General features: G+C 33.7%; 1 protein-coding gene and 1 long non-coding RNA gene across 2 annotated transcripts in view; one reads left to right on the forward strand and one right to left on the reverse strand.

The window, feature by feature from the left end:
* LOC132796677 (uncharacterized) overlaps positions 1–27,643 on the forward strand; it is a 174,558-nt gene that overhangs the window by 99,152 nt on the left and 47,763 nt on the right. Inside the window, exon 4 of the long non-coding RNA XR_009633577.1 lies at positions 18,006–18,057. This is a non-coding gene — a long non-coding RNA (uncharacterized LOC132796677). The remainder of the gene's footprint in view (positions 1–18,005; positions 18,058–27,643) is intronic.
* On the reverse strand, positions 8,147–9,182 carry LOC132796372 (achaete-scute complex protein T3). The gene has a single exon (XM_060807525.1). It carries the CDS (start codon positions 9,180–9,182, stop codon positions 8,331–8,333), a length of 852 nt encoding a protein of 283 aa, XP_060663508.1. The 3' UTR covers positions 8,147–8,330.

A 27,643-nucleotide genomic window follows, 5' to 3' on the forward strand; every position in this document is an offset into this window, starting at 1 on the left:
GAGTTTAACATAGCTGGTGACACATTTCTTGGCCCGTGACATTGTCGCGCCTTTGGCAGCAAAAACACATGTGCGTCTCTCTTCAGTTTAGTTCCGGTTGCCACTTGCCACAATGCAAAAATGTTGTTGCTGTTGGCATTTTTCCTCTCTACTTGTTGGAAAAGCGGAAAACCCTGCGGGTTTGTCCAAAAACAACAGGTAGACAAAATTAGCGTAGCGCAACACCTACGCATTGGACATGCTCCGCGGATTGTCACAAAGAAAGGAAGAAGTTTCTGTCTCTCTCTCTCTCTCTCTCTCTCTCTCTGTTTCTCTTTCTCTAGCGAGCTGCGCAATTCGCTTTTGTGATTCGCTCACTTGGGTGCGACGTAGCCATAAAGTTGCCCTCGGAGCTGACCTTTTGATGGCGTCGCAGAATGAAAGAAGAAGTCTTTCAAAGATTGGAGCTGAAGTGGGGGAGCCTTCAACGAATCTAGCACACACACACTTCAATGAACAAGAAAAGAGACAAAGATAGAAAGAGAGAGAAATCGTTTTTCATGCGCAGAATTTTTGACAACAATGGCCAACAGGATATTCCAGTGAAATCTTTTCAATGGATTTTTACCTTTGTCTGATCATCTCTTTGGCTTTGGCTTTTGATTTCGTTTTCAATTTCAAGATTTTGCTCTACAAACTCGCTGACATTGATTGCCTTTGCCTTTGCTTTTGCTTTTTCCATGATAGTTCGTTCTTTTTTATTGAGTAGACATGCAGGTTGTTAAAGGACACGTGTGTGTGAGTGTGTGAGTGAACTGGATTGCAGTTGATGTTGTTTCATTGTTGAAACTGCGGTTAGTTTTCATCATGTCAACAATCGAGTCAAAGTTGAACATCGAACCCCTATCTCTATATACTTTTACCTTTATTTCCCCCTCTCTCTCTCTCTCTCTCTCTGTCTCCCTCGCTCTGAAGGGTTGTCTGTCTTTGCCTTGGCAAAGTCATTTAACTATCGACAGTTCACACTGTGCCAAATGTAGCGTGTGTCTTGAGGAGCATCAATAAAATGCGATACCAAAAAACAAGTAAGATAGCTACAGAAGAGTGTGCTCGACTGTGAGATACCCGCTACTCATTTTAATTAAAGGCAAAGCAGTGCGGTATTAATTTTAGAATATACCAAAATAATATACCGCAAAAATACTAAAAATATACCAAGAGCTATATTTGGTATATTGATTTAATACTATTTATTATTCTTAAAATATAGCAAAATACCAAAAACTATACCAAGACCTATGTATATTTGGTATATTAATAGAATACTATTTATTATTCTTGCAAAATACCTGAATATTTAAAATATACCACAAGCTATAATTGGTATGTTGATATAATACTGTTTATTATTCTTGAAATACACCAAAATACTAAAAATATACCAAGAGCTATATTTGGTATATTGATATATTTGGTATACAGATATATTGTACTATTTATTATTCTTGAAATATACCGAAATACTTAAAATATACCAAGAGCTTTATTTGGTAAATTGTTCTAATATTAAAAATATGCCAAGAGTTATATTCGGTATATTCTTGAAATATACTAAAATACTACAAATATACCACAAGCTATATTTGGTATGTAAATTATTCTTCAAATATATTAAAAATATACCGAATCATGTATATAGTATATTGATATAATAGTATTTATTATTCTTGAATTATACTAAAATACTGAAATATACCAAATGATATATATGGTATATTGATATAATATTACATTCGCAATAGAGTACAAAATATACCAAACAGAAGGGCATGGCTATATCATCTATATAATCATATCATAATTTATAGAGTTGAAGTTGCCTCCTTCTGTCTGTTACAATACCCTTATAATACCCTTTAACCTTACAGGTAGCGGGTATAAAAACCCTACGAAGTGAAATGCAATATCGAAAAAGAGATACGATACGGAGAAGGGAATGCGGGGTTTGCTCTCCAGCAGGTTTGGTTGCAGATAGCCAAAAATAACAAAAAAAAAAAAGAACAAAATACTATCAAAATTCATGCTGTTAAAGTACAACTTTAGATAAATTGCAATTTGCCTGTGTGCTCACAAGGGAGCTGTTAAACGACAAGATTTTTCATCATTTTCTTAGATTAGAAACTCGAAATTGAATTGCCTAGACGTTGATACGAGTGATAGAGTTTTGTAAGCCAAGTTTGAGCAAATTGTTTCTAACATAAAATGAAATGCAATTGCTTTGAAAAATCAACAAAGTATTCTATAAATGAAAACATTCTTTTCGAGTTTATTAAAAAATTATTGTTGTGACAACAAGTTGCCCAATCTTCAAATTCATGTTTATATTTTTATTTCAAGAATCGAAAAATTGCAAAATTGAACCAAGAATGCAAAATCTTAAATCAAGATCAAACAATTTAAAATAAAGATTGTTTAAAACATCTTAAATGGAAGGTGATTCCAGCATTTTAAGAAAAAAGAACTCAATTCTTAAAATTGAGATTATTAAAAGAAGAATTTGTAATCTCAAAACGATAATTTGAAGAACAAAATCTTGTTTTAAGACTTTTTTAATATTGAAAAGTTCTTAATTAAGAATTTCACTCTTCGTTCCAATCTAGAATGAAACATTCTTGAAATGTTTTTAATCTTAAAATGCAAGTTTTGCACATAAATCTTGTTTTAAGATTTGCTAAACCTATAAATCTAATTTCAAACTCTTTTTTATTTACTAGATCGAAAAAATCTTAAATCAAGATTTTAAATCTAGATTGTTTTTCCTCTATGTGATATGTTTATTGTATTCATACTTGAATTTATACAATTATTTTGTATGCACATAAATTATATTTATTTTTGTATCACATTTTTCATACCGAGTTTATTATAATAATATAATATTCATAATAACTTTAACAGCAAAAACTGCTGACACTTTGCTTTTGAAGTGTAAATTAAATTGTAAATTGTTTCCCGTCAACAAGTATCTCCTCAAATGGGTTTTGATGCGTTTTCCTAGTAGTATTTAGTGGCCAAGCCAAAGCACTTGATGCATTTCTGTTGAACGGCTGACCAAATTAACAAAAGGCGACAACTCAATTGGAAGCAGTCTACGATTAAGAAGACTTTGGACACTTTGTGTCCGAGTAGTCGCCACTCGTTGACGCCGCTGTTAATGAGCTACCAGGAATGCCAGGATCGGTGATCGCACGGGGAGAAACGTGGATGCCACTTGACGCCCCCGGGTTAAGTGCGAAATATGACAAGGAATTCGATGCGAGTGATCAATGAGCGCAGTAAAAGGACCATTTAAAGGACATACTCGCAACAAGCACGCTCGTATTTTGACACATGGCACATAAATCATGTCCAGCCAAGCAATGCATAACTCAAAAGAAGAAAAACCTCGAGGTTGTAGTAGGACATTAATACAAGTGCGGGAGCGGGAGCAGCGCCCAGTTTTCTTTGAATTGCGACACGATAAAATAACATGCGTCTCGGATTTCCGTAAGTGCACAGCGCACAGCAAATAAATAAACTGAGCAACAGACTGGAGACTGAAGAGACACTTGAAGCAGGACATCAGAGAAGAGATGCAAAACAAATACGCACTTCCTGCGACATGTCTCGCTTGCTCGCTTGCTCCTTAAAGAAGTTACTTCCTGGACCTTCCTGGCATACAAAATAAAAACGAAAACGGAGACCATTTCAGAGACAAATGAATTTATTGCCAATTGCACAAGTTATTTGAGCAGCAGCTACTCGATGGATTTGTTCTTAGCTAAAATTGCATAAAACTCACTCGCTTGCTCGGGTGCGAGCCTATTAAAGGACATTGGCTTAGTCCTCGTATTTTGACACCTCCCAACGGATCACGATATGTGAGCAGCTAAGCTAAGCTTCTCTTCTTATTTTATTTTACTTTTCATTTTTATTTTCTTTTTTGATATCCGGTAACAATGCTGTGTAGGATCTCATCTCGTCTCGTCTTGTGTTGTTTCCTGGTTTTATCCTGGCCGTCGCATCTTAAGCTGACATACAATCACATTTCGCATTGTCCTTTGCTTAGGCTACCGTCCGTTCCTCTTTCTACCTACCTCTGACTTCCTCTTCCTCTTCTCGTTTTCGATTTCAATTTCGATTTCGTTCTTCTTTTTTTTGAGGCAAAATCTTTGCTTCCTGTTCCCGGGTCAGCTGCGAGGCGGGCAACACCCAATCTCCAGTGTTCCCCTCCCATCCTCCCTACCTCCCGATCTTGTTGCACGTGTCCAGCGAGTTGCCTACATAAATTTACACAACTAGTGGGCGTGGCTCATTTGCATTTTCCTTTCGCATTCCTTGAGCTCTCGTGTCTCGTGTCTCGTGTGGCACACGCACAACTTTTTCTTTAAGGGTTGGGGTTGCATCTCGTTTACTTTTTGTTGTTAGGGGTAAGTCAAGTTCAGGAGGAAGTGCATTTTATGCCTTGTGATTATTACGTCCAGCTTTCTAGTTCGCCTATCATTATTATTATACCCGCTACCCATAGGGTAGAAGGGTATTATAATTTTGTGCCGGCAGGAAATGTATGTAACAGGTAGAAGGAGGCATCTCCGACCCTATAAAGTATATATATTCTTGATCAGCGTCAACAGCCGAGTCGATATAGCCATGTCCGTCCGTCCGTCCGTCCGTATGAACACCTAGATCTCAGAGACTATAAGAGATAGAGCTCTAATTTTTTTCGACAGCATTTGTTATGTTTGCACGCAGATCAAGTTTGTTTCAAATTTTTGCCACGCCCACTTCCGCCCCCGCAAATCGAATAACAAGCTTGATTTTAAAGCTAGAGTTGCGAATTTTGGTATATACAATATTTACTGTAGTAGTTATGATTCCTGAAAATAAAAAAAAATCAGATAAAAATTGTGGAAATTATTAAAGAAATACTATATGGATATACCAAACATACCATTTGGTATATTTTTAGTATTTTCTAGTATTTTTGGTATATTTTGAAAATGATTCCGGAATATTTTGCTTTTATTAAAAATGGGTAGCGGGTATCTCACAGTCGAGCAGACTCGACTGTAACTTTCTTACTTGTTATTAGTGTTTTAGTTATTTTTCTCTTTTGGGGTGCGCCAGACACGTGGGTCTTGTGATCGCGCTTTGGTCCTTTTGCGCTTCGCTCTCTCAGCCGTGACTGCCTATTTCCGCTGCCCCGAGCGCACAATTTATGCGCCATTAACACAGCTAACCAAAGTGAAACTCGTTCAGGGAAAATATTAAAAAAACAAAAAAAATAAAGTAAACTATATGCCGACAAATATTTGCTGCAATTTCCGGTGCTGCAATTTGGGTGTGTTGATTATTTCGATTCGTTTTTTTTTTTCGTTGTGTCTTGTGTGTTGAGTGGGTTGCCAGGCGCCGGAAGTGACGCAAGCTCCGAGCCGAGAAAGGGGGCAGCGTCAGGCAGTGAGTCATGAAAAAGGATACAGGATGCGAGATATGTGTGTATTTGTACTACATAGTAAGGAACGATGAAAGTTTATTATATGCATGCCACTCAAATCGTGCATTACTTATCAGTTATAATATACTATTCAATTATGTAGTACTAAATAAAATATACTACACTATATTTACTTTTTATACTCATTTTAGTATATCATTCTTGTTATGCTATTTATACTAGAGTATAAATAGTATTAAATTATATATTATAATTAGTTTTAATAGTAAAGAAAGCGTATTATATTTGAGTATGGACTAAAATAGTATAACAAGAATGATATACTATATTTATACAATTTTATTCTACATATATCTACTAATTATGCTATATATTTTACTATTTATACTTTTTCATACCATTTATGGCATTTTATTCTATTTCTATTGATTATACTATTTTATACTATAAGCTACTATACTATCCTCTACTTAAGAATACATTCTCATCTAGACACTATATTTACTATTTATACTAATTATAGTATTTTATACTATTGTATACTCTTGATACTGATTTATACCATTTATGCAATTTTATACTATTTTATATTCTTTATACTATTTTATACTATTCATACATTTTATACTATTTTTATTTCTAATTATAGTATTTCATACTATTTATACTGTTCTATATCATTTATGCAATTTTATACTATTTATACTTATTATATTATATCTCCTTTACTATACTACTCTATACTCTACAATATTTTATTAAACTCTTTTTATTCGTTCAAATATTTGCCATCGACTTAACGGTATATCTACAATTTATAACTATATTATAGTATTTTATACAATTTGTGCAAAATATACTATTTTATACTATTTATACTGCTTAATTGCACTTATGCAATTTTATACTATTTCTACGGACTTTTCTATTTTAATATACTATCATATACTATTGAATACCAATTTACTATATTATTCAATACTATCCAATTCTTCATTATATTAAAATTTGCCGCACTTTATTTACAGATTATAGTATTTTATACCATTTATACAATTTTATACTATAAGCTAACATACTATTCCAATCTATACTCTACAATATTTGTATGATACTCAATTCATTCCTTCACATCATTGCTAGCTACTACTCCTATTTAGAGAGCATTCCCCAATAGCATTTCAAAAAGATCGTCAGCTATTTATAGGAATGGTTTCATATTCTAAAATACTGTACTTGCATCCACTTGAGTTCGCTTGAGAGAGTGCCATAAATTATGAAGACGCATGTAGATGAGATATATTTGTGTGTTTGTATGCATAAGTGATGTTCAATTCATTACAGAGTTTGCTTCAGAGTTACCTGATGCTTCATTTAATAACTGCTCAACTCAAATAGTTCGTTGGGAGTGCAATTATTTAAGATTCATTATTTTCAACAAAAATTATGAATAAAATAAAGTAGACACATTATATATTCTATGATTCAATAAAGCTGCAGCTTTTCAAAGGAAAAACTTTCGTAACGTTGTTTGAAAATTATTTTACAAAAAAAATGTATTGTTAGAATATTCTTAGAAATTGCTAATGCAAAAAGTATAATGATTTTGTATAAAGATTTATCATTTTCAATCAATTTAATCATTTTTACTTTTATAAAAAGATATGTTGCGAAAATTGTTGATAAATTCTACTTCAAGATTTGAATTGAAAGAAAAAAATAATTTTTAAAAGAATTTAAATGATTTTTAAGCATATTATATAAATTTGAAATTGATTGATTAGGAAGAACAGTTAGGAAGTGTAGAAGAATCTGAAAAATTTATCATTAGATTCTTTCGTTGTAAATGTGTTGCTTAAAGACTTTGAAGATTTACAGAAGAGTTTAAAATTCTAATGATGAACTTCTTTAAATACTTTCCTTACAAAGTAATTGCTTAAATACTATGAAGATTTGCTGAACAGTTTGAAATTCTAATGATGGAATTCCAATCGATGTAAAATTGTTGATGATTTGGTGAAAATTTTGAAATTGTGATGATGAAATTTTGAAGATTCTTCTTTGAAGATGTTGCTCAAATATTTAAAGTTCTGATGATGAAATTCGTTAGATTCAATCTTTGTAAAATTGTAGTTGGAATACTTTGAAGATTCGGTGAAAAGTTTGAAATTCTTTAGAATCTTTTCTTGTAAAATTGTTGCTGAAATATTTTTAAGATTTGCTGAAAGGTTTGAGATTCTAATGATGAAATTCTCCAGATTCTTCTGTGAAAATGTTGTTCTAATATTTAAAATTCTGATGATGAAATTCTTTAGATCTAATCGTTGTAAAATTGTTGTTGGAATACTTTAAAGATTTGCTGAAAGGTTTGAAATTCTGTTGATGAAATTCTCAAGATTCTTCTTCGAAGATGTTGCTCTAATATTTAAAATTCTGATGATGAATTCTTTCATTGCTAAGTTGTTGCTGAAAGGTTTTTAAAAGATGTTTTTGTGTTGGAATAAAAAGTTTGTGTGTTGAATTTATGTTTTGAATTTGTTTTTGTATTTTGTGTTTTTTTTTTTTGGATATTATTGCATTTCAATAATAATAATAATAATAATATTGCTTAGTTTAGTGTCTTCCATGCTTATAACAAAACTTAAAACTATTTAGTTTAGTGTCTTCCATGCTTATAACAAAACTTAGAGCTATGCAAAAAAAAGTGTTTTTGTTTTTTATAAGGCTAGTCAAAAAAAGGGGGAACTTAAGCTAGCTGGGACTTGTTTGTTGTTTGTTGTTGTTTTCACTAAGGCAAACGTTGAGGTTGAAGTTGATATTTACAAGGTTGCAATTGTTGTTGTTGTTGTTGCACTGATTATTGCTCTTGCCACGACGAAATGTAATCGAGGAGTTCCTCATCGTCGGGTTGCTCATCGCTGAAGCTGTCGAACGATTCGAATTTGAATTGTTGCTGCTGCTGTTGTTGCTGATGATGATGATGATGATGATGTTGCAGTTGCAGTTGCTGTTGCTGATGATGTTCCTCGGGCAACTCTTGCTTCACATAGCTAGCCGATAGATCGGAATCACTGTACGAAGGCGTGGGCGAGGCAGAGTGATAAGAATGACTGACGAACGGAGCTTCGATGCTGCTGTTGTAATCGTTGCTGTAGCTGCCATCGTTGCTGCTCTCATCCGCCGAATGTTGACTGAAGCTTGGCAGTTGTCTTCCTTCGCTGCTGCTGCTGCTGCTGCCATCGTCGAGCATATCCTGAAGTCCACGAATGTATTCGACGGCGATGCGCAGAGTGTCGACCTTGGAGAGTTTTTTGCTGGCGCCTCGACCGCCATTCGAGAGCGTATTGATGACGCTCTGTGGCAAATGCTGACGCAGATTGACGAAGCCGTTGTTCACCTGCTTGACGCGATTGCGTTCACGTGCGTTGCGACGTGCCACCGATGGCATTTGCTCTGCCCCGCTGCTGCTGCTGTACGGCATGTTGTTGTAGTTGAATTTCTTTTTGTGCAACATTGGACCGACACTTGAGGCATGTTGCATGTTCTGCAATTGGCTGTTGCCCAGTGGCAACTTTGGTGCAATCAGCTGATGTTGTTGTGGCACCGTGAGTTGTTGCTGATGCTGGGGCAGCTGGTGATGTTGCAGCAACATGATGTTGCCGTTGGTCAGTTGAAAGTGCTGATAGTTATTGCTGCACACGCTCGTCATGTTTTTTTGCGTTTTGGAGTAATCCTTTAGAGAGAGTGTAAGAGACTGATGATGTTGACTGTGTGGAATCAAATTCCGCAATGATAAACTTCGTCCTGCGCAACGGCCTTAAATACCCCTCGAGCGAGCGACGTCGACTGCAACTGCGACTGAGGCAGCGACTGAGGCAGAGGCAGAGAGTTGCGGTGGTTGCAGAGCAACAACGATCGCTACCTGCCTCGTAGTTGTGTGCCACAAGTGATCGACTCGCTTGGGTTAGGGGTTAACGCTTAGGGGTTGCTCATGTGGGTGCCTCCGTCTCTCCCTCTCTCTCTTTCCCTCTCTCTCTCCCGTCTCTTTCGCTCTCGCTCTCAACTTGTCCTTTGTGTGTCACACAAACAGTTCCTTTTGTGCCCTTCGCTTCACTTCGCTTCGCGTTCTTCTTCTTTTGCCATTCGCATTTTCATTTCATTTTTTCGAGATTTTCCCTACCATCGAAATCGAGACTTAAATCTCTTGTGCACAATACACACACACACACACACACAGATACACATACACTCTCTCATACAGATCCTTGTCACAGGCGAAGGACTCGCTTTTCAATGCACTTCCACTTTTGTCGTCAAGAAAATAATAAGAGATCGAACGAACGAACGAAATATCTTAAATCATAAATAAAGAAAAATGAAAATGAGAATGAAAATTGGGAAACGAACACAAATTTATAAGAATCAAAAGGAAAGAAACTGCGCACCATTCGCCACAGTGATCCATCATCGCTGTCAGTGGAGTGGAGAGGGAAGGGGAGAGAAGAGGAGCCACACTCTGTGGCACTTTCACTGGACAAGTTAAACACTGAACCCCCTCCAACCTATGTTCACCACCCTTTTAATGTGAGGCACAGTGGGGCAAGAAATTTGACCAATTGATTGTGGGAATAATTGCCAAAGAATCTCAACATAATTTAAGGATCTCTCATCATTAAAATATTTAATTAAATTTTGAATTAAAAGCAAATAAACTGAATATTGCAGCAATAAGATTTGTTTTAAGTTTTATGTAAATATTCTTACTTAAGAAGTGGTCAAATGATATGTGAAAAATACAAAAAAGAAAAGATTAAAATTCGCCATCATATGAAAATTCACACATTTTATTTTTATTATAAAGTTTTGTAAACGAATTCATCAATTGAGCTGAGAGAAATAACAATAAAAGATTTAATTCATTATCATTTGAAAATTCAAACATTATTTTACTAATGATCTAAGAGAAATATCAGCAAAAAACAGATTTAATTCATCATACATTTTATTCAGTTGATCTGAAAGCAAATGATTAAAATTCTAAAATTCCAAAGTTTTTGAAATTACTACGCCTAAAAATATATCCCCATTTAATACCCCTCTTACACTACAGGTTATATTATATAAGATAAACACTTGATTATGTTCGTCGATTCTCAATTCTAGTTTTAGGCTAGACAACGTTTTGGTTCCGAAAGAGTTAAAAGTGGCATTCACATTTGTTTTCAGCCATTTACGAATTAATGAATTTTCGACATTTTCATACACACTTGAACTGAATTGAATATATGTTTGAAATTTTGGAGTCGACAAATTTCTCAAAGTTGTGCTATTTCTATTTTGACTGCATTGATTTAATAATAATTTTGAAGCTACATTCGCTATTTTCACTACGTACACTAACAACTACAGTATTTATCATTCTTGTAAATTTGGTCAAATTTAATTTGAAGAAATGATGTAAAAAGTACTTTTGTATGGGGAAAACGGGCTTAAGTTGCCTGGGTTATTTTGTACACCATGGTATAATTTTCATATAGTACTATATTAATATATGTAACCAAATATATTTTAGGTATTTGTGAGGTATATTTTTAGTATATTTGTTAAATTCGGTTTTATTAGATGTGGGTAGCGGGTATCTCAAAGTCGAGCTCACTCAATAGAACACAGAAAAAAGTTCTAAAATTAAGATTTTGGTCTTTGTTTTTGAGAATTTTGGTCTTAAGATTTTTTTTTTTTAAATTTAATTAGCGCATTCAGTTGTTCAATAGTATTTTGATCACTTTGCTTACGAAATATTTATTATCAATTCGCTATTTAAAATAGAATAGAAAATCATCTTAGCAGAATATTGAATTCGTTTTATAATTTAGATAGAACTAATTGGGGGGGCTAACTTAATACTTTCAATTCTAGAAATAGTGGAAGATTTTAATGACTGAAAGATTTTAAAGACTAACACTAGAATTGATGGAAGATTTTAGAATTCAAAGACAAATACTATTTGCATTCATTTGACACAAGATTTAATAGAAGTGGTTTCTAAAGATTTTCATAATTTGCATTCATTTGACACAAAAAATAGTGGAAGATTTGGAATTCTGAAATTTTTAAAGACTGACACTAGATTTGGTGGAAGATTTTAATGCTTTTCATACTTCAAAGACGCATCATATTGGCATTCAATTTAACACTAGATTTAGTGAAAATGGATTTTAAAGATTTTCAGATGTCAATTCTTTATGCGCACAATACTTGCCCCACTGTGCAAGCAATGCAGTTGAATCATTCGTGTGTCACACAGCTCAAGGCTTTTGCCATTTGGCGTTGTATCTGACTTAGAGTCTGAGTTGGAGTCGAAGTCGAAGTCGGAGACGGAGACAGAAAAACTGAGACAGAGACTGAGTTTGAGACTGAGACTGAGTCTGAGTCTGGGGCAGCAATGGCCTTGAGGTCAGAGCAATAATATAACGAGGCGCAAGGCGCAATCGCAACTGTTCTTTTGCATTAAGCATTGCCGCATTGCCGCATTTGACACGTGCTTCCGATCAGGGTGATTAGCATAAGAGCAACAACAACAACAACAACGAGAACAAGAACGAGAACGAATAAGAACAACAAATCCCACAAGTGTGTGCCGTCTCATGCATATAAAGAGTGTCGTCTCCTCTTCTGCATTTCGGTTGCAACTCATTTTGCATGAGCTTTGTCACGAAGCTGCAACTTGACGACCGGCAAAACGAACTTGACAGCGAAGAAAAAAGGCAACAAAAAAAAAAAGAAGTAAGCAAGGGAACTTGCAACTTGGCGCTTGGCTATTTATATGTGCAACAGCAACAGCAACAGCAGTAAGAAGCAAGTGAAGTGGCCCCCATAAAGCGCCCAATCATAAATTTGTTATGGACGCTGTGGCAACAATGTTGTTGCATGCCTCATGCACCGTTACAATTACGGGTAACAAGATGCCACCATATAATCCAATAAATGCATAAAAACCAAAAACCCTTGATTAACATTGAAGCTGCAGCTGCAGCCGCGGCATGGGGCATGCGGCATGGGGCATGCAACTGCAATCGCTTAATCGTAATCGTTTTTTAAAAGCTGCTCTACTTCAATTTTCATTAATGCATTTCTAATATCTAGAAATCGATGCACTACAAAAGGGGTAAATCCTTTGCGTCATCGCCTACACGCCTCCTTGCTCCCTGCTCCCTGATCCCTGCTCCTTGCTCATTGCTTCCACACCCACCGACTGACGAAAGAAAATGTTTTGGTAGCATTTTAATTAGCTCTGCGCATTTTTTTTTCCCCCCTCAAACTTCGTTGATTAATTAAAGTGCATGTAATGCTCGAGGCAGGAGGTGGGGTAAATGCTCTGATGACAGGTAAAAATGTAAAAAAAAAGGATCAACAGGACACAGGGTTGCCAAGTTCAACAAGTGAGGATCGTTTTCGTATGTCAGCTAGCGTCCTCTATGTGCGACATTGTCAATCCAATTGGCATGTAATGGGAAAGTCTAGGCGGCGAGGTGGCGCCATCTAGTGTTCGTTGTTTGTGTGTATTAGAATTGTAATGGAAACTAATTGGAAACTCGTTTGAATCTCTTTTGAAATGAGGAGCAAATAGAAATTAGAAATTTAATGGGAGTATCAAATTTAAAACATAATCTGAAAAACAAAATAGTTCGGTATTCGATTTAATATATACCAAATTAATATACCACAAAAGTACTAAAACATACCAAAGGCTATATATGGTTTCTTAATAAGGAATTACATTTCGGATTAAAATTTATATATTTAGTATATTAATTAGCAATAATTATAAGTATTCAAATTATAGCAATAATATTAAATTTTGAATGTATATAAAATGAGTTATTTTCATAAATATTTATAGTATATGTTGCAAACATTTACTTGAGTTTTTCTTATTGCGCTGCCAAATATTTGAAATATATGAATATGTTAGAATAATAATAAAAAATTCTAGTCTCAAAATATTTTTCTAATAATGTAACAAAATTTTGCAATATCTCTAATAAATAATTAGAAGAGGAATACAGTGTTACTTCTCTTAACTCATCTCATTGTCTACGTTTTATTTGCATTTCTTTCTATTAACTTTTAAATTCTTTAATCCTTAATACCTTATAAGAAATATATATTAGTATTAAATGATGAAAGTATCTAACATTGCATAAAAGTAGCAAAATTTGATTCTTTGTAGAACATTTGTTTTTGCGCTTCCAAATATTAGAAATATGAAAATAGAAAGGAATAAAAGGAATGTATTTTGACTTCTCTTAACTGATCTCATTGCTTGTGTTTTCTAAGAACTCTTGAGGTTAAGTCACATGTCCTAGAAGTGCGTGTCCTTTGGCTGCAAGCTGGAAACCTCAGCTCAGCGGAAGCAAGTGAAGTGACAACAACAAGAACAAGAACAACAACAACAATTGTTGATCTCTATAAGCGAAAATCGATATCGATATGACAATTAATTACGTATTTTATGTGTCTGGCGCTTCTTCATTAAGCCTAATTGAGAATTCCGAACATCAACAGCAGGATTAGAAACGAAAAAAAAAACGAAAATAGTAGCAGCTACTGAATTCTGGCAACTGAAAGTAAAACCTAAGTAAAGTAGCACTCGATACTCGATCACGTAGCGTGTAAAACGTGATGGAGTAGGTCAGAGTTGAGAGTTGAGAGCTGAGAGTTGAGGATGAGGATGATACATATCATAAGCGTGAAATCTGCCAGTGAAATGTCGCCTGTCCTCTGTTCAGTTGTGTGATCGTGTTATCGTTATCGTGTTATCTCTGTGCTGTGGTCATCACATTAATTTGACTTTTTATGGGTGTTCCCAAGCGGAAATTGTCGTCACTTTCGCGTGAACGAAGTGAAAACTGAAACAGAGTTTTAATTTTGTTTTATTTTTATATATATTTTTATTTTTGTTCTTTTTTTTTTTGTTGGATGGGAAATCATTGCGAAATTCGCACGATCACACCTAATAACGGTAATTTACACGCACGCCACTCGCCGATAATTGCGACAACAGCAAATGCGATGCTGACAGCGAGCGGAACCTCGGCAGGATACGCGTGAAGCCTTCACGAGTTAAAGCCAAAAGTTAAAGCCGCAGTCAAAGCCCAAGTTCAATACCCAAAAGCCAACGCATCCCGATGAGCTGAGTGAGATAACAGAGCCAGCAAAAGCAGCAATCGCAGTGGCAGCGATTATTAAAAACGTGGCGGCGGTTCTTTCTTTTTACTTCTTTTTTTTTCTGTTCAGTTGTAGTAACCGAATACGCCGCCAAGTGCGAAAAAGCAACAACAACTAACAGTCGGGCAACAGTAGCCAAAAGTTGTGCACGAATTCAAAATACTCTTAACGTTGAAATCCTTTTTAAAGTACAACAACTGCGTTGTTAAAGTACAACTTTGAAATAGTCTGAATTCTTCACTTAAATATGCTTTTATGATTTCAGTTCATAGGCTGCCAGAAAACTAAGAAAAAAACGAAATAAAAGAAGAAACCTAATTCAGTTCTTAATCTGTCTGTCCGCTTGCTTTCAAGCAAATAACTCTCCAGGTTTTAGTGTTAAATATACTATCACTTGTATATTTAGTATTTCAACTGGTATTAATATGCGGTACGTTAAATATACTGTCAGTTGCATATATTATATATAGTACTTAAAGTGTTAAAGTAGTATTTTAAATATACTGTTCATTGCTTATTTGATATTTAATGTCATACAAATCTAATATATAGTATTTTAAATATACTATTAATCTCATTTTTGGTGTGTGTATTTTGGTAATGTTTAGGATGTATAAAATAAAGAGATTACTATATATAGAGTATACTCTAAAAGTTATCAAGTTGTACTAACGATTTTTGTTGTGCATATTTTGAGCAGGTTTACGTTCTGGAAAATATAGAAATGAATATGGAAAATAATCAAATAAGTTGTGTGCCTATCTGTCCATTAACATATGTACATATGGATTACTCCCAAATTATTTGAGATAGATGTATAATTTTTGTTGTGGATGTGTAGGAGAAATGTTTAGGAATTGGAAACGAATAAAATGAATATAGAAAGAATAACCTAAAAATATTAATATCAAGTATCATGCGTCCGTCTGTGTCAATATATAGTATATACATATTTAATGTGGTTTGGAATATAAAGTTTTTTTAATTATACTGTCATTTGAATATATACAAGTAGTATGAATTAGGTAGTATTTTAAATATACTGTCACTTGGATATTTCATATTCAAAGTGGTATGTAATATACGGTATTTTAAATATACTGTACATTGCACATATGGTATTTAAAGTGACAAAATGGTATTTTAAATATACTGTACATTGTACATATAGTATTTACAGTGGCAAAGTGGTATTTTAAATATACTGTCAATTGCATATATAGTATGAAATAGGTAGTATTTTAAATATACTGTACATTGTACATATAGTATTTAAAGTGGCAAGGTGGTATTTTAAATATACTGTCAATTGCATATATAGTATGAAATAGGTAGTATTTTAAATATACTGTACATTGCACATATAGTATTTAAAGTGGACAAGTGATATTTTAAATATACTTTCAATTTCATATATAATACTTAATTGGTAGTATTTTAAATATACTATCACTTGTATATTTAGTATTTAAACTGGTATGAATATATGAAATATACTTTCAGTTGTATATATATAGTAATTAAAGTGCTAAAGTAGTATTTTAAATATACTTCCAATTACTTATTTAGTATTAAAAATCATACAAATCAAATATATAGTATTTGAAATATACTATTAATTTCATATATAGTATTTAAAATGTTATATAGTATTTTAAATATACGCTCAATTGCTTATTTAGTATTTAAATCCATACAAATTTAATATATAGTATTTTTAATATACTATTAACTTCATATACAGTATTTTAAATATACTGTCAACAGCTTTCTTCGTAAATAAGTAATTGGTTGGACCTAGCGAACACATAAAGTCAAAGTAACCGCAATGAGTGTATGAAAAAATGTTGTTAAGGTGTGAAAAATAACTGGCCAAGTCAGCAGCAGCAACCAAAGTAGCAAACGCAGCGGGGGAGAGCATGGGGAGCAGGCGGTAAGGAGGTCGAGGAGGAAGAAGAGGATGAGGATGAGGACGAGGAGATGGGAATGGGGAATGGGAATGGGAATGGGGCAGCCTGTTGTTCGTTGCTGGGCACGCATCGAAGGTGTTGAAAGCTTTGCGCTTCTAAGAAACGTTTGTCGTTGTTGTTGCTGTTGTTGTTGTTGTTGTGATTTTGGATGGTTGATATGAAAGGCGCAGCAGCTACTTCTGAAGTACGACGACCGACACCGGCATTGGCATCGGCATCGTTCTCTCGCTCGCACTGAAGATGATATTTGTCGATGGTGTCGAGGTGTTAAAATTACCCCAAAGGTACATAATAATTACCTTAAATTGCAAAAACAGCGAAATAAATTTCAAACTGGCAGACGACGCACTTCGTCCCGATTCCCCCTTTCCCTTTACCTCTCCCTCTTACCATTATGCTCTTTAACAGCTTTCAGCGGTCACGTTTGAAGCGCATTTAGCGTTGCCAGATCGTTTGTAGTTGTTGCATGCAAATGCCTCAATGGGGCGTGTGTCCTCCATAAAAATTGAATGCTGTTCTTGGTAATTAACGCACTCCATACACACAGAGCGAGAGAGAGGGAGAGAGAGGGAGAGAGAGGGAAGGGAGGAATCTTTATATATCGAGATGGGGACATTTTGTTGTGTGGATGCTTCGGACCAAGTGGCCATAAGAATAATGACAGCGAGACCCAAAGACTGAACTTGTTGCCACGGGCCGATCTATTTAATTAATTGCTAACAAGTTGAAAATGTTTAAATGGTTTATGACCACAGACAGAGTGCGTTCGTCGTTGCCCATAGAAAGGGAAGAAACTGCGCCTTGACATCGCGCCTTTGGATCCCTTTGCTTTGCATCTCTGTTTTTTTTTCCTCTTTTTTTTTTGTAGCCATAAAGACAAATTGTAGGTAGCTTCTCTTGGCCCTTCACCTGCGCATCGTTGCGACCATAAAGCGACTTTTTCTCCTTCTTTTTTTTTGGGGAGCCCACAAACGTGACGATATTTTATTGGACAGGTCATGGTTGCTGAGAGAAGTCAAGCCAAGTGAAGCGAGAGCTTCATCATTACTGCTCTCAAAGGCGCTTAAATAGCAGCTAGGCAACTAAAACTAGCTCTGAACTTAATGAAATGCCATAGAGTTTTATGACTGGATTCAAATTCTTAAAATTAAAAGGTAATACATTTAAGAATAGTTGAAGGACCCAGCAGCTAGCACTTTTCTTTCTGTAAATTAAATTTCATATTGCATACTAGATTTTAATATAAAAATAAAATATATTTAAGACATTTAGTAAAATGATTTCAATTTATTTGTTGTCATCTCATTTAGCTACTTTTTCTCCTATATTTTCAGATAAGCGTTTTGCTTTCATTCATTTTTAACGAAATACACGACTTTTGATTATGTAAGTACAATATTTTATTTGAACTTTCACACTAATAATTTTGGTATTTATTTGTGGAAAAGTGTTGCCACAATTTGATTGGACTATGATAAAAAAAATATTGCTACAATTTGACCATTCAAGAAATATTCCAAATAATCAAATAGTAGCAACACTTTTTATATACTATACTTAAAAACATTAAAATCTATTAAGGAAATCCTGTACTAAAATTGTTGTAAAAAACAAACGCTGAACTGCAAAATTATAATTTTTCTTTAGCTCAAATTGAGAATTATACCCAACTATTCTTCCATCAAATTCGTCCAATATTACATACCCAAATGGCAAAATTGTTAAAGAGAGAATCCAATTTTTCCTAATTTAAAAATTTGAATATTTGAAATCTTCTCTCTTTCTTTCTATGAATCAAATATAATATAATATTATATTATACTAATAAAATATCGATATACTAAATATAACCTTTGGTTTATATGTATATTTTTGGAAAGGTATATTATTTTGGTATATTTTTGTGTTAACAAATACATTATGGTATATTTTTAATGTAATAGTATATCGATATAGTAAGTATAACCTTTGGTTTATATGTATATTTTAGAATGGTATATTATTTTGGTATATTTTTGTGTTAACAAATACATTATGGAATATTTTTAATGTAATAGTATATCGATAAACTAAATATAACCTTTCTTAGATTATTTTGGTATATTTTCGGAATAATACCGCACTGTTTTGTTTTGTTCAAATGCATGGCAAGCAGTCGAGCAGACTCGACGCTAATTTTCTCACATGTTTTAGGCTTCAATTGAGTTCTTCATCACATTTGCTTTAGTAATTTTTTGCCAAAATTTGTGTACGCTTTATGAGCTGATTAAATCGCATAGTGTGTTGGGGCCCCACAAAAAAAAGTGTGGCCCAAAAGCGCAACGTGATGACAGTTTTGGGCGCATACAAATGGCTGCGAAATCGACATTGATGTCAACGCGCGATGCAGAGATGCAGATGGAGATCGAGATGGAGATGGAGATCGTGATGATGGCGATGGCGATGGCGATCGTGAGATGGCTGGCAAAGATCTTGGTGAGCTTGGCGCGCGAAGTAAAATTTATCACAGTTGAGAAATGAGTTGTGAGGCAGCAATTATCATTAAAAGTAACATGACTGCCGTCGCAGCAGCAGAAAATGAAAAACTGGTACAAACTTTGCCCCCGGAGTGTGTGTTTCTCTCTAGAGAGCGACAGTCTCAGCGATCGCAGCGATCTTCAATTGAGATTGAGATCGAGATTGATCTAGCTGCTAATTAATGATTAAATGTTTCTCTTTCTCCCGTTGATCTTATGCAAAACAAATCAGTCAGGGGAAAACAAACAAACAAAGCTAATGAATTTGCGGTTCTGATGGAAGCGTGCACAGCGGGATCAAGGAGCAAGTAGTAAGGATCAAGGATCAAGGATCATGCAGTCAGTAGCGAACACGCGCCGTCGTCAATTTCGCAGAAATTTCGTCTGTTACAATTTCAATTTCTGTAGAAAACAGTTTCAGCTCATCTTTCTTGTATTTCATTTCTTCTTCTGCTTTTTGCCTTTTTGATGTAATTTTTCATGCGCGTATTTTTTTGGTTCTTGTTTTTTTGTGGTGTTCGATGTGAAGCAGATGCAATTAATCTAAATCCAATTATAAGACAAAGCGAGCCAAAGGAGCATTACACAAAAAAAAAAAAAAAAAAAACTGAAGGCGAAAAGACTGCTCACAAAATTCTTCTTCGCTCGATCTCCTTGTATATATTTCTTTGGTGATATACAGCGATTAATATTGAAATCAATACGTACTCCCGACGTCTTTTGTTTAATGCTCAACCTCGTGCCTTGATCCTCTCTCCCTCTTCCTCTTCCCCCTCCCTTGGCAGTCCCCTTTTGCTGTGTGTTTCTGTTGCCTTTAGGCGCTTGACGTATCACATTACTTCTTCACCCAAGTTGCAATCTCTGCTGTTTTCTCTTCTTCTTTTTGGGGCCGCTGCTAACAAGATGCATAAAGTGTCTAAATTGGTGTTGAACCATATTACCATTAACCCTTGACTGCAATGCTCTCTTTCTCTCCCTCTTCCCCTCGTCCTCTCTTGCAGTCTCGATGTCAAAGTTGCATCGAGCTGTGAGAGTAGATTTCTGTTCAATGAGCAGCAAAAAGTCGACACAAGTAAAGTGTTATTTGATTAATTGAAAGTTTACATTATACGTATTATGAAGAATAGAAAAAATGGGAAATACGAGTAGTAAATAAATAATTCATCGGAAATTTATCTAGCGAATTAATTCATTCAACAAACGATTTGCTGTTTGGAAATTGACGTTTTATGAATTCAAAGAAAATCAATTTGATTTGAAAAAAAGAATGAATGTATTGCTGTAAATAATTGGTATTATAACTGAGTGAAATGTTTGTAACAGGCAGAAGAAGGCATACTTAATAGGGATATATATATTCTTGATCAAGATCGTCAAGAGTCGAGACCATAATGTCATGCCAGTATAATATTTGGTATATTTTGCACTCTATTCAAAATATACCATTGAATGAAGTACTATATCAATATACCAAATATAACCTGTAGTATATATGGTATATTTTTCATTCGTTGGTTTATTTTGAATGCAGTATATACTATATGAATATACCAAATATAGTCTATGGTTTTTTTCATTCTACTGTTTTTCTTTTGTTCAAAACGAATAGTGGATATTTCACAGTCGAGTACACTCGACTGTAGCTGTCTTATTTGTTTATACAATAGAGATGCATCTAGTGCATTAATAAATAGACACCTCATTAGGCAATATAATAAGAGTAAATTAACTGAAATTTGAATAGATTTGAATTTTAAAAATGCAATTTCAATTATTAGTACAAAATTGTAATTCTAAATCTTTTCTTAGTCTTTGATTACTAAAACAAAAATACAAAATACATAAATCACTTAAACAATGAAAAATGCAACTTTTCTCCTCTAATAAAAGAAATGAATTCTCTCTTTAGAAACATATTAAGATGTTTAATAAAAGAAATGAATCCTCTCTTCAGCCACTGCTAAAGATGCTCGAGTTGTGCCTAAGTAACTGACTTAAGCTGTAGTTCTTTGGGTAATATTAAATTTACTTTTTAAAAGGCAACTCACAGCTGCACTTTGGAGGGGCAAACAACTTGTCTTTTGGCTCTCTAATTGAGTAAGTCATAAGCCATAAGCTGCTAATAAAATAGAGACAAGGGGAGCGAACGTAGAGTGTGATTAGACCACACATCAGAACAGATCTAATATGCTGCAATCGGTGATAAGAAGAGCATCAACTACTCCAAAACGATAAGTATCAAAAAAAATTGAATTGAATTGAAATCAAAAATCAAGTCTTAAGTCAACACGATTTATGTGACTTAATTCCACCGAAGACTGTATGCGGGGAGAAAAAGTATTTTTATTTTTTTTGGAGTATGTGTCCCGCATGATTCGATGCGCGCAGGACATGAGAAAGGATTAAAGACAGCGCCCACGCGAACAATGGAGATGGGTATTAAATATGAAAAATCGATGGAGAGTCAAGGATAAAGTCGAAATGAAATTTATGACTTATTTAACGCAACAAGAATCTCCTACTAGATACTTTTCTTCTAGTCCCTATGACAATGCATTTTCTCTACGTTTGTGTGTGTGTGTGTTTTTTCGGAGGGTTGCCGCGATCCTTGCGGTCGTTAATAGCGCATTAATTTCCCAACACAAAATGAGCGAGAACGAGAGAAATAGAGATAGTTAAAAATACTTTTTAGCTTCATTGTATTTGCTCGTTATGATTGTTATTATTATTCCTTCATTCCTTCCTTATCTCGAGCTAAGAAAAAAAGGACCTGAAAACTGAGCTCACGTTATCCTGCAGCGTCGTTTTAATAATTTCATATTTCATTCTCGACTCGACGGGGTTTTTTTTTTATGTTTGGTCATCGCAGTTTGTGGAAATTTAGCTCTGATCTTTATTATACGATGTAACTATCCACTTCTTCCCCATCGCATTTGAACTAGACTCATTTTCAACTCGATGAAAAAGTCTTTAAAGTGCTGGAACGTGTCGTTGCCTTTAATTGCCATTTAAGCGATCTAATGAGTCGATATCCTCACAGCCACTTGACACTTTGCACTAAGCAGGCAAAAAGCTAGGAATCTACTTAAAAGATGTGTAGTGAAGCGGTCCACAAATATAAATTTATTTATATAAGAAAAGAAAGAATGTAATGTAAACAATTGTTAAAAGAAAAACATAAAAAAGAAATATATAATTAAATTTGAATAAGTATAACAACATATATGTATATAGTATTTTAATATACTAAATATACTATACTATGTAATAAACACTAAATATTTAGTATGTTTTATTTTAATATACTAAGTATTGAGGCTTTAGTATATCAATATATTTACTTAGTTAATTTTAGTATATTAAAAGATTATATGCTAAAAATATTCAATGTAATAAAATATTATACACTAAAATATTTAGTATATTAAAATACTATATACTAAATATTTATTAACTATCGAAATTCATCTCAATGATAGTAAACATATATATAGTATATTAATATACTAAATATTTGATATATATACTAATATACTATATTATGCAATAAACACTAAATATTTAGGATTTAGCATAGTATATCAGTATATTTACTTAGTACATTTTAGTATTAAAATATTATATACTCAAATGTTCAGTATATTAAAATACCGCATGCTAAAAATTTAGTATATTAAAATACTATACACTAAATATTTGTTAACAATCGAAATTCATCTCAATGATAGTAAACATATATATAGTATATTAATATACTAAATATTTAGTATGTATTGTTTTATTATACTAAATATTTAGAACGCATTATTTTAATATACTAAATATTTAGGATTTTGCATAGTATATCAGTATATTTACACAGTACATTTTAGTATATTAAAAATATTCAATATAATAAAAAATCATATACTAAAATATTCAGTATATTAAAATACCACATACCAAATTTTAGTATATTAAAATACTACATACTAAATATTTATTAACAATCGAAATTCATCTCAATGATAGTAAACATATATATAGTATATTAATATACTAAATATTTGGTATATATACTAATATACTATAGTATGCAATAAACACTAAATATTTAGTATGTATTAATTTATTATACTAAATATTTAGGATTTAGCATAGTATATCGGTATATATACTCAGTACATTTTAGTATATTAAACGATTATATATTAAAAATAGTCAATATAATAAAATATTATATATTAAAATATTCAGTATATTAAAATACCATATACTAAAAATGTAGTATATTAAAATACTATATACTAAATTTTTGTAAACAATCGAAATTCACCTCAATGATAGTAAGAATGCATTTAGGCCAACAAAAAAAAGTTAAGGGAAGTTGCCGGAAGTGAAGAAAGTTGAGCGACAGAGCGAAGCTGTAAATTACCCAAAGGCAATGTGGATGAGCCCCTCTTTGAAAGCATTTAGGCTGAAAGCAAGTTTTTTATTTGCAACCCTAAGACAATATTGCTCGAGTCCGTATCTCTCTCTCTTTCTTTTTCAGTCTCTCTATCTCGCTCTGTGGCTGCTTTTGACGCGTGTTAACTTTCACTGAACTGGAACGGGGGAAGCGTGTCTTGTGTCTTGGCTGCTGCTATTTGCGTGCAAGTCTGCTATTTTTTGAATGGCAACAAGCGAGATCGTTGATTGACTCGACACGACGCGTGACGAACCGAAAAAAGGGCATCCAAAAGGGGGGAGGGGAAAAGACGGTGGCAATTACTTGTGACTGTGGCGTGTGGTTGAATTCTGAGCAAAGTGTTGATAACTTTATTTCAACGGGGGAAGATTGCAAAACGAACTCGAAACGGAACTGGCTAGTTAAAATGTTATTAAGCTGTTCGAGATCAGCTCTGAGTGGACCTCACAGCAGCACAGAGCAGAGAGCGCTAAACTAATTTTAATAAGACTTGATTAAAATGCAATTTTGCGAAACGAAAACTTATCAATTGTGAGCTAAAAGACGCAACACGCACCGAACAGTTGCGACAGCTGCCTCAGACCAGACAAGACATGACTTTGGGATCAAGTTGCAAGCTGAAGGATGAAGATTGGATGGCTGGATGGAATCTCTCTGTTAAATAAAGTCATTAAATTCAAATCAAAATTATGCCAGCAATTTTCGTGATTTTTGGGTGGCCTGATGAATTCAATTACCAGAGAAGAGGAGATAAAAAAATTGCAAAATTAAATGTAAATAATACAGAAGAGAGAGAGAGAGAAGAGAAGAAATTCAATATGTGCATCTGTGTAAAGTGAAACCTTTGCGTTTGACCTTTGATTAGCCACGGGCTACTGTGCAACGAATGTTTTGCTGACTGCTGCAGCTGCTTCTACAGATGTCAACTCAACTTGACCTTGCCAACCAGAACGAAATTTTGCCACTGACCAACTGGCCAGATTTTCATGGCTCGTCTAAATATTTACACACAAACAACAAAATGTATAAAGGTGAATCTAAGGAAATGTGAAATTAATTTGACTACAGTCCACAAAAAGCATCACAATTGTCACAGCCATCAGTTGCGCTGCAAGGCGCCTCCTTCTCCTCTGAACAGCAGACGGCAGACTTTGTATACGAAACGCATTCAAAACTCATTTGAATGCACTCAGCAGCAGCAGCAGCAGAAGAGGAGCGACATTATGTAAGCAACTCTTTGCCCCACTCACTGACTGCTGCCTCCCCACAACATAAGATGCATTTGTGAATGAAAATTTCGCACGCTTAAAACACGCTTCAAGCTGCAAAAGCTTGAACTGACTGAAAGCCAAGTTGTTGTGGCAAGGTTGGAGAGAGGGAAAGCAGAAGGAGAAGGGGAAGGGGAGTGAAGCACTGCACCTGATAATTGACAAAACCTGACAGCATCGGGGATACTGTGTATTTTTTTTGTATACACGCTAACCAGAGGGTAGAAGGGTATTATAAGTTTGTGGAAATGTTTGTAACAGGAGGAAGGAGGTATTTCCAACCTTATAAAGTATATATATTTTTGATCTACGTCAACAGCTGAGACGATATAGCCATGTCTAGTATATTCTGTACTGTATGGTATATTTTAAATGTAATAGTATATGTTCAGTATACTTAAAAAATAATAGTATATCGATATACCGAATACCGAAGACTTCAATGTACATTTTTTGTTTTGGTTGAAAATCTGGTATATTTTGTATTTCATGGTATATTTTGAATGTTGACAATCTGGTATATTTTGCACTCTATGGTATATTTTAAATGTAATAGTATATGTTCAGTATACTTAAAAAGTAATAGTATATCGATATACCGAATACCGAAGACTTCGATGTACATTTTTTGTTTTGGTTGAAAATCTGGTATATTTTGTATTTCATGGTAAATTTTGAATGTTGACAATCTGGTATATTTTGCACTCTATGGTATATTTTAAATGTAATAGTATATGTTCAGTATACTTAAAAAGTAATAGCATATCAATATACCGAATACCGAAGACTTCGATGTACATTTTTTGTTTTGGTTGAAAATCTGGTATATTTTGTATTTCATGGTATATTTTTAATGTTAGCAATCTGGTATATTTTGCACTCTGTGGTACATTTAGAATGTAGTACTATATATTAATATACCATATACAGCATTTGGTATATTTTTGGTATTTTTGGTAATTTATTTTGGTATATTTCCAGAATAATGAATAGTAATATATCAATATAGCTTATATAGCCGTCGATATACTTTAGTATTTTTGCGGTATGTTAATTCAGTATGTTTTAAGATTACTACCCCAGTGTTTTGTTTTTATTTAGAATGCTTACCGGGTATCTCACAGTCAAACACACTCGACAGCAGCTTTCTTACTTACTTACTTTTTTTGTACCATCTTTATGTGCTTGCTTGCTTGGCCCAAAACCCGTACGGGAAGTGGGCAAGTCAGAGGCATTAAAAGAGGCTGCGAGCGTGCAAAGAGAAGTCTTCAAGACTTCAAGAAGCAACAACAAAAATATAAATATAAATAAAAAACTGGAATGAAAATGCAAGTAGTAACAACGCTTCTTCTGCCAGCACACTTTGTATACACTTTATTGTGACTTTATTCTTTTTTACAAGGGAAGTGTATAAAAAAAATTATTGAATAAACAAGAAAATACAATTGTACATTATAAAAAAATGTACAAATTTTCATAATCGAATTTTGGAATATTTTCGATATTTCAATAAAGTTTCTTTTTTTGCTATCAAATATAAGGAAATTTTTTATTGAATTAAGGAAAAATTCATTTTTAAGTTATAAAAAAAAAAATATATACTTTTTATAAACGCATTTCGAATATTTTGCGTTTATTAGATGATTCTGTTGATAATTTTTAAAGTATGTATGTTTATCAGTTTCGAATATTATATTTTTGTATTCTTACTAAGTTTGGTTGTTATTGCTATAAAGTATGTCTTATGCTTATGAAAATTATGAATATATGCCACTTTTTGTGTGTATTCTTTTTATCCATTTAATTACAACGGAATTACTTACAACAGCTTCTATTAATAATATATTAAAAAAGACAAACAAAGGTACAGTCGCTACAAAATATACCAATAATTTTATTTGATTGATTCTACTACATTCAAAATGAGAGTAATATAGAGTAATAAAATATGTCAGATTGTCAACTCAGACACCAAAGCAACTAAGACACTTAGTATAGATTTATGAACTTCATACTACATTTTATGTTTATAAAATTTGTCCTTAATCTCTGTCTTATAATAAAGAAATAAATTTGTTCTATGTTATATAGTATTCAAATATACTCGTATTATAGTATAGAATGTGCAATACATGTTAGTTACCCAGTTTGTTGTGTAGAGCAGCGAGAGTTGATTTCATTTGACAGTTTATCGCTGAGGTTTTTGCGGTTACACACAGTCGCTGATTGCTTTGAGATGATGGAATATGAAATGTTGTGGCAGAGGATCTTAAGTGCGTAAGAGTTGCATTTGCAGTTGAAGTTAGGGTTAGGAAATAGAAATAGAGAGACACAGACACAGACTGAGAGGTGAATAGAATAGAGGTTATTCCTGGAATGAGCAATTGACATATCGTTTTTTATGGATCTTTCTGCGTTTCCAAAATATATTTGCAGGCACTCAACAAGTGTTGCTTTTCACTGGTGGCTGATCAAAGGATACGTTTACGTATATTGTTGCATGGTTATCAAATCAAATATAGACATAGGAGAGGGCACTTCAAAAGGGATACCAAAAAAAAAAAAAAAAAAAACTGAAAACTGTTTGGTCATCATCGACGCATGGCGCAATCCTTTTTGTTTTCCTTGTTGGCTGAACAAAGAGAGGCACAAAAGGATTACAAGCGCCAATATCGCTGGCGATAAACTCTTGAACTCTCATATATTTTTTTTGTTTTTGTTTTTTTTTTTTTGGGTGCAAA

Source organism: Drosophila nasuta, chromosome X, assembly GCF_023558535.2.
Source record: "Drosophila nasuta strain 15112-1781.00 chromosome X, ASM2355853v1, whole genome shotgun sequence".
Classification (NCBI taxonomy): Eukaryota; Metazoa; Arthropoda; class Insecta; order Diptera; family Drosophilidae; genus Drosophila; species Drosophila nasuta.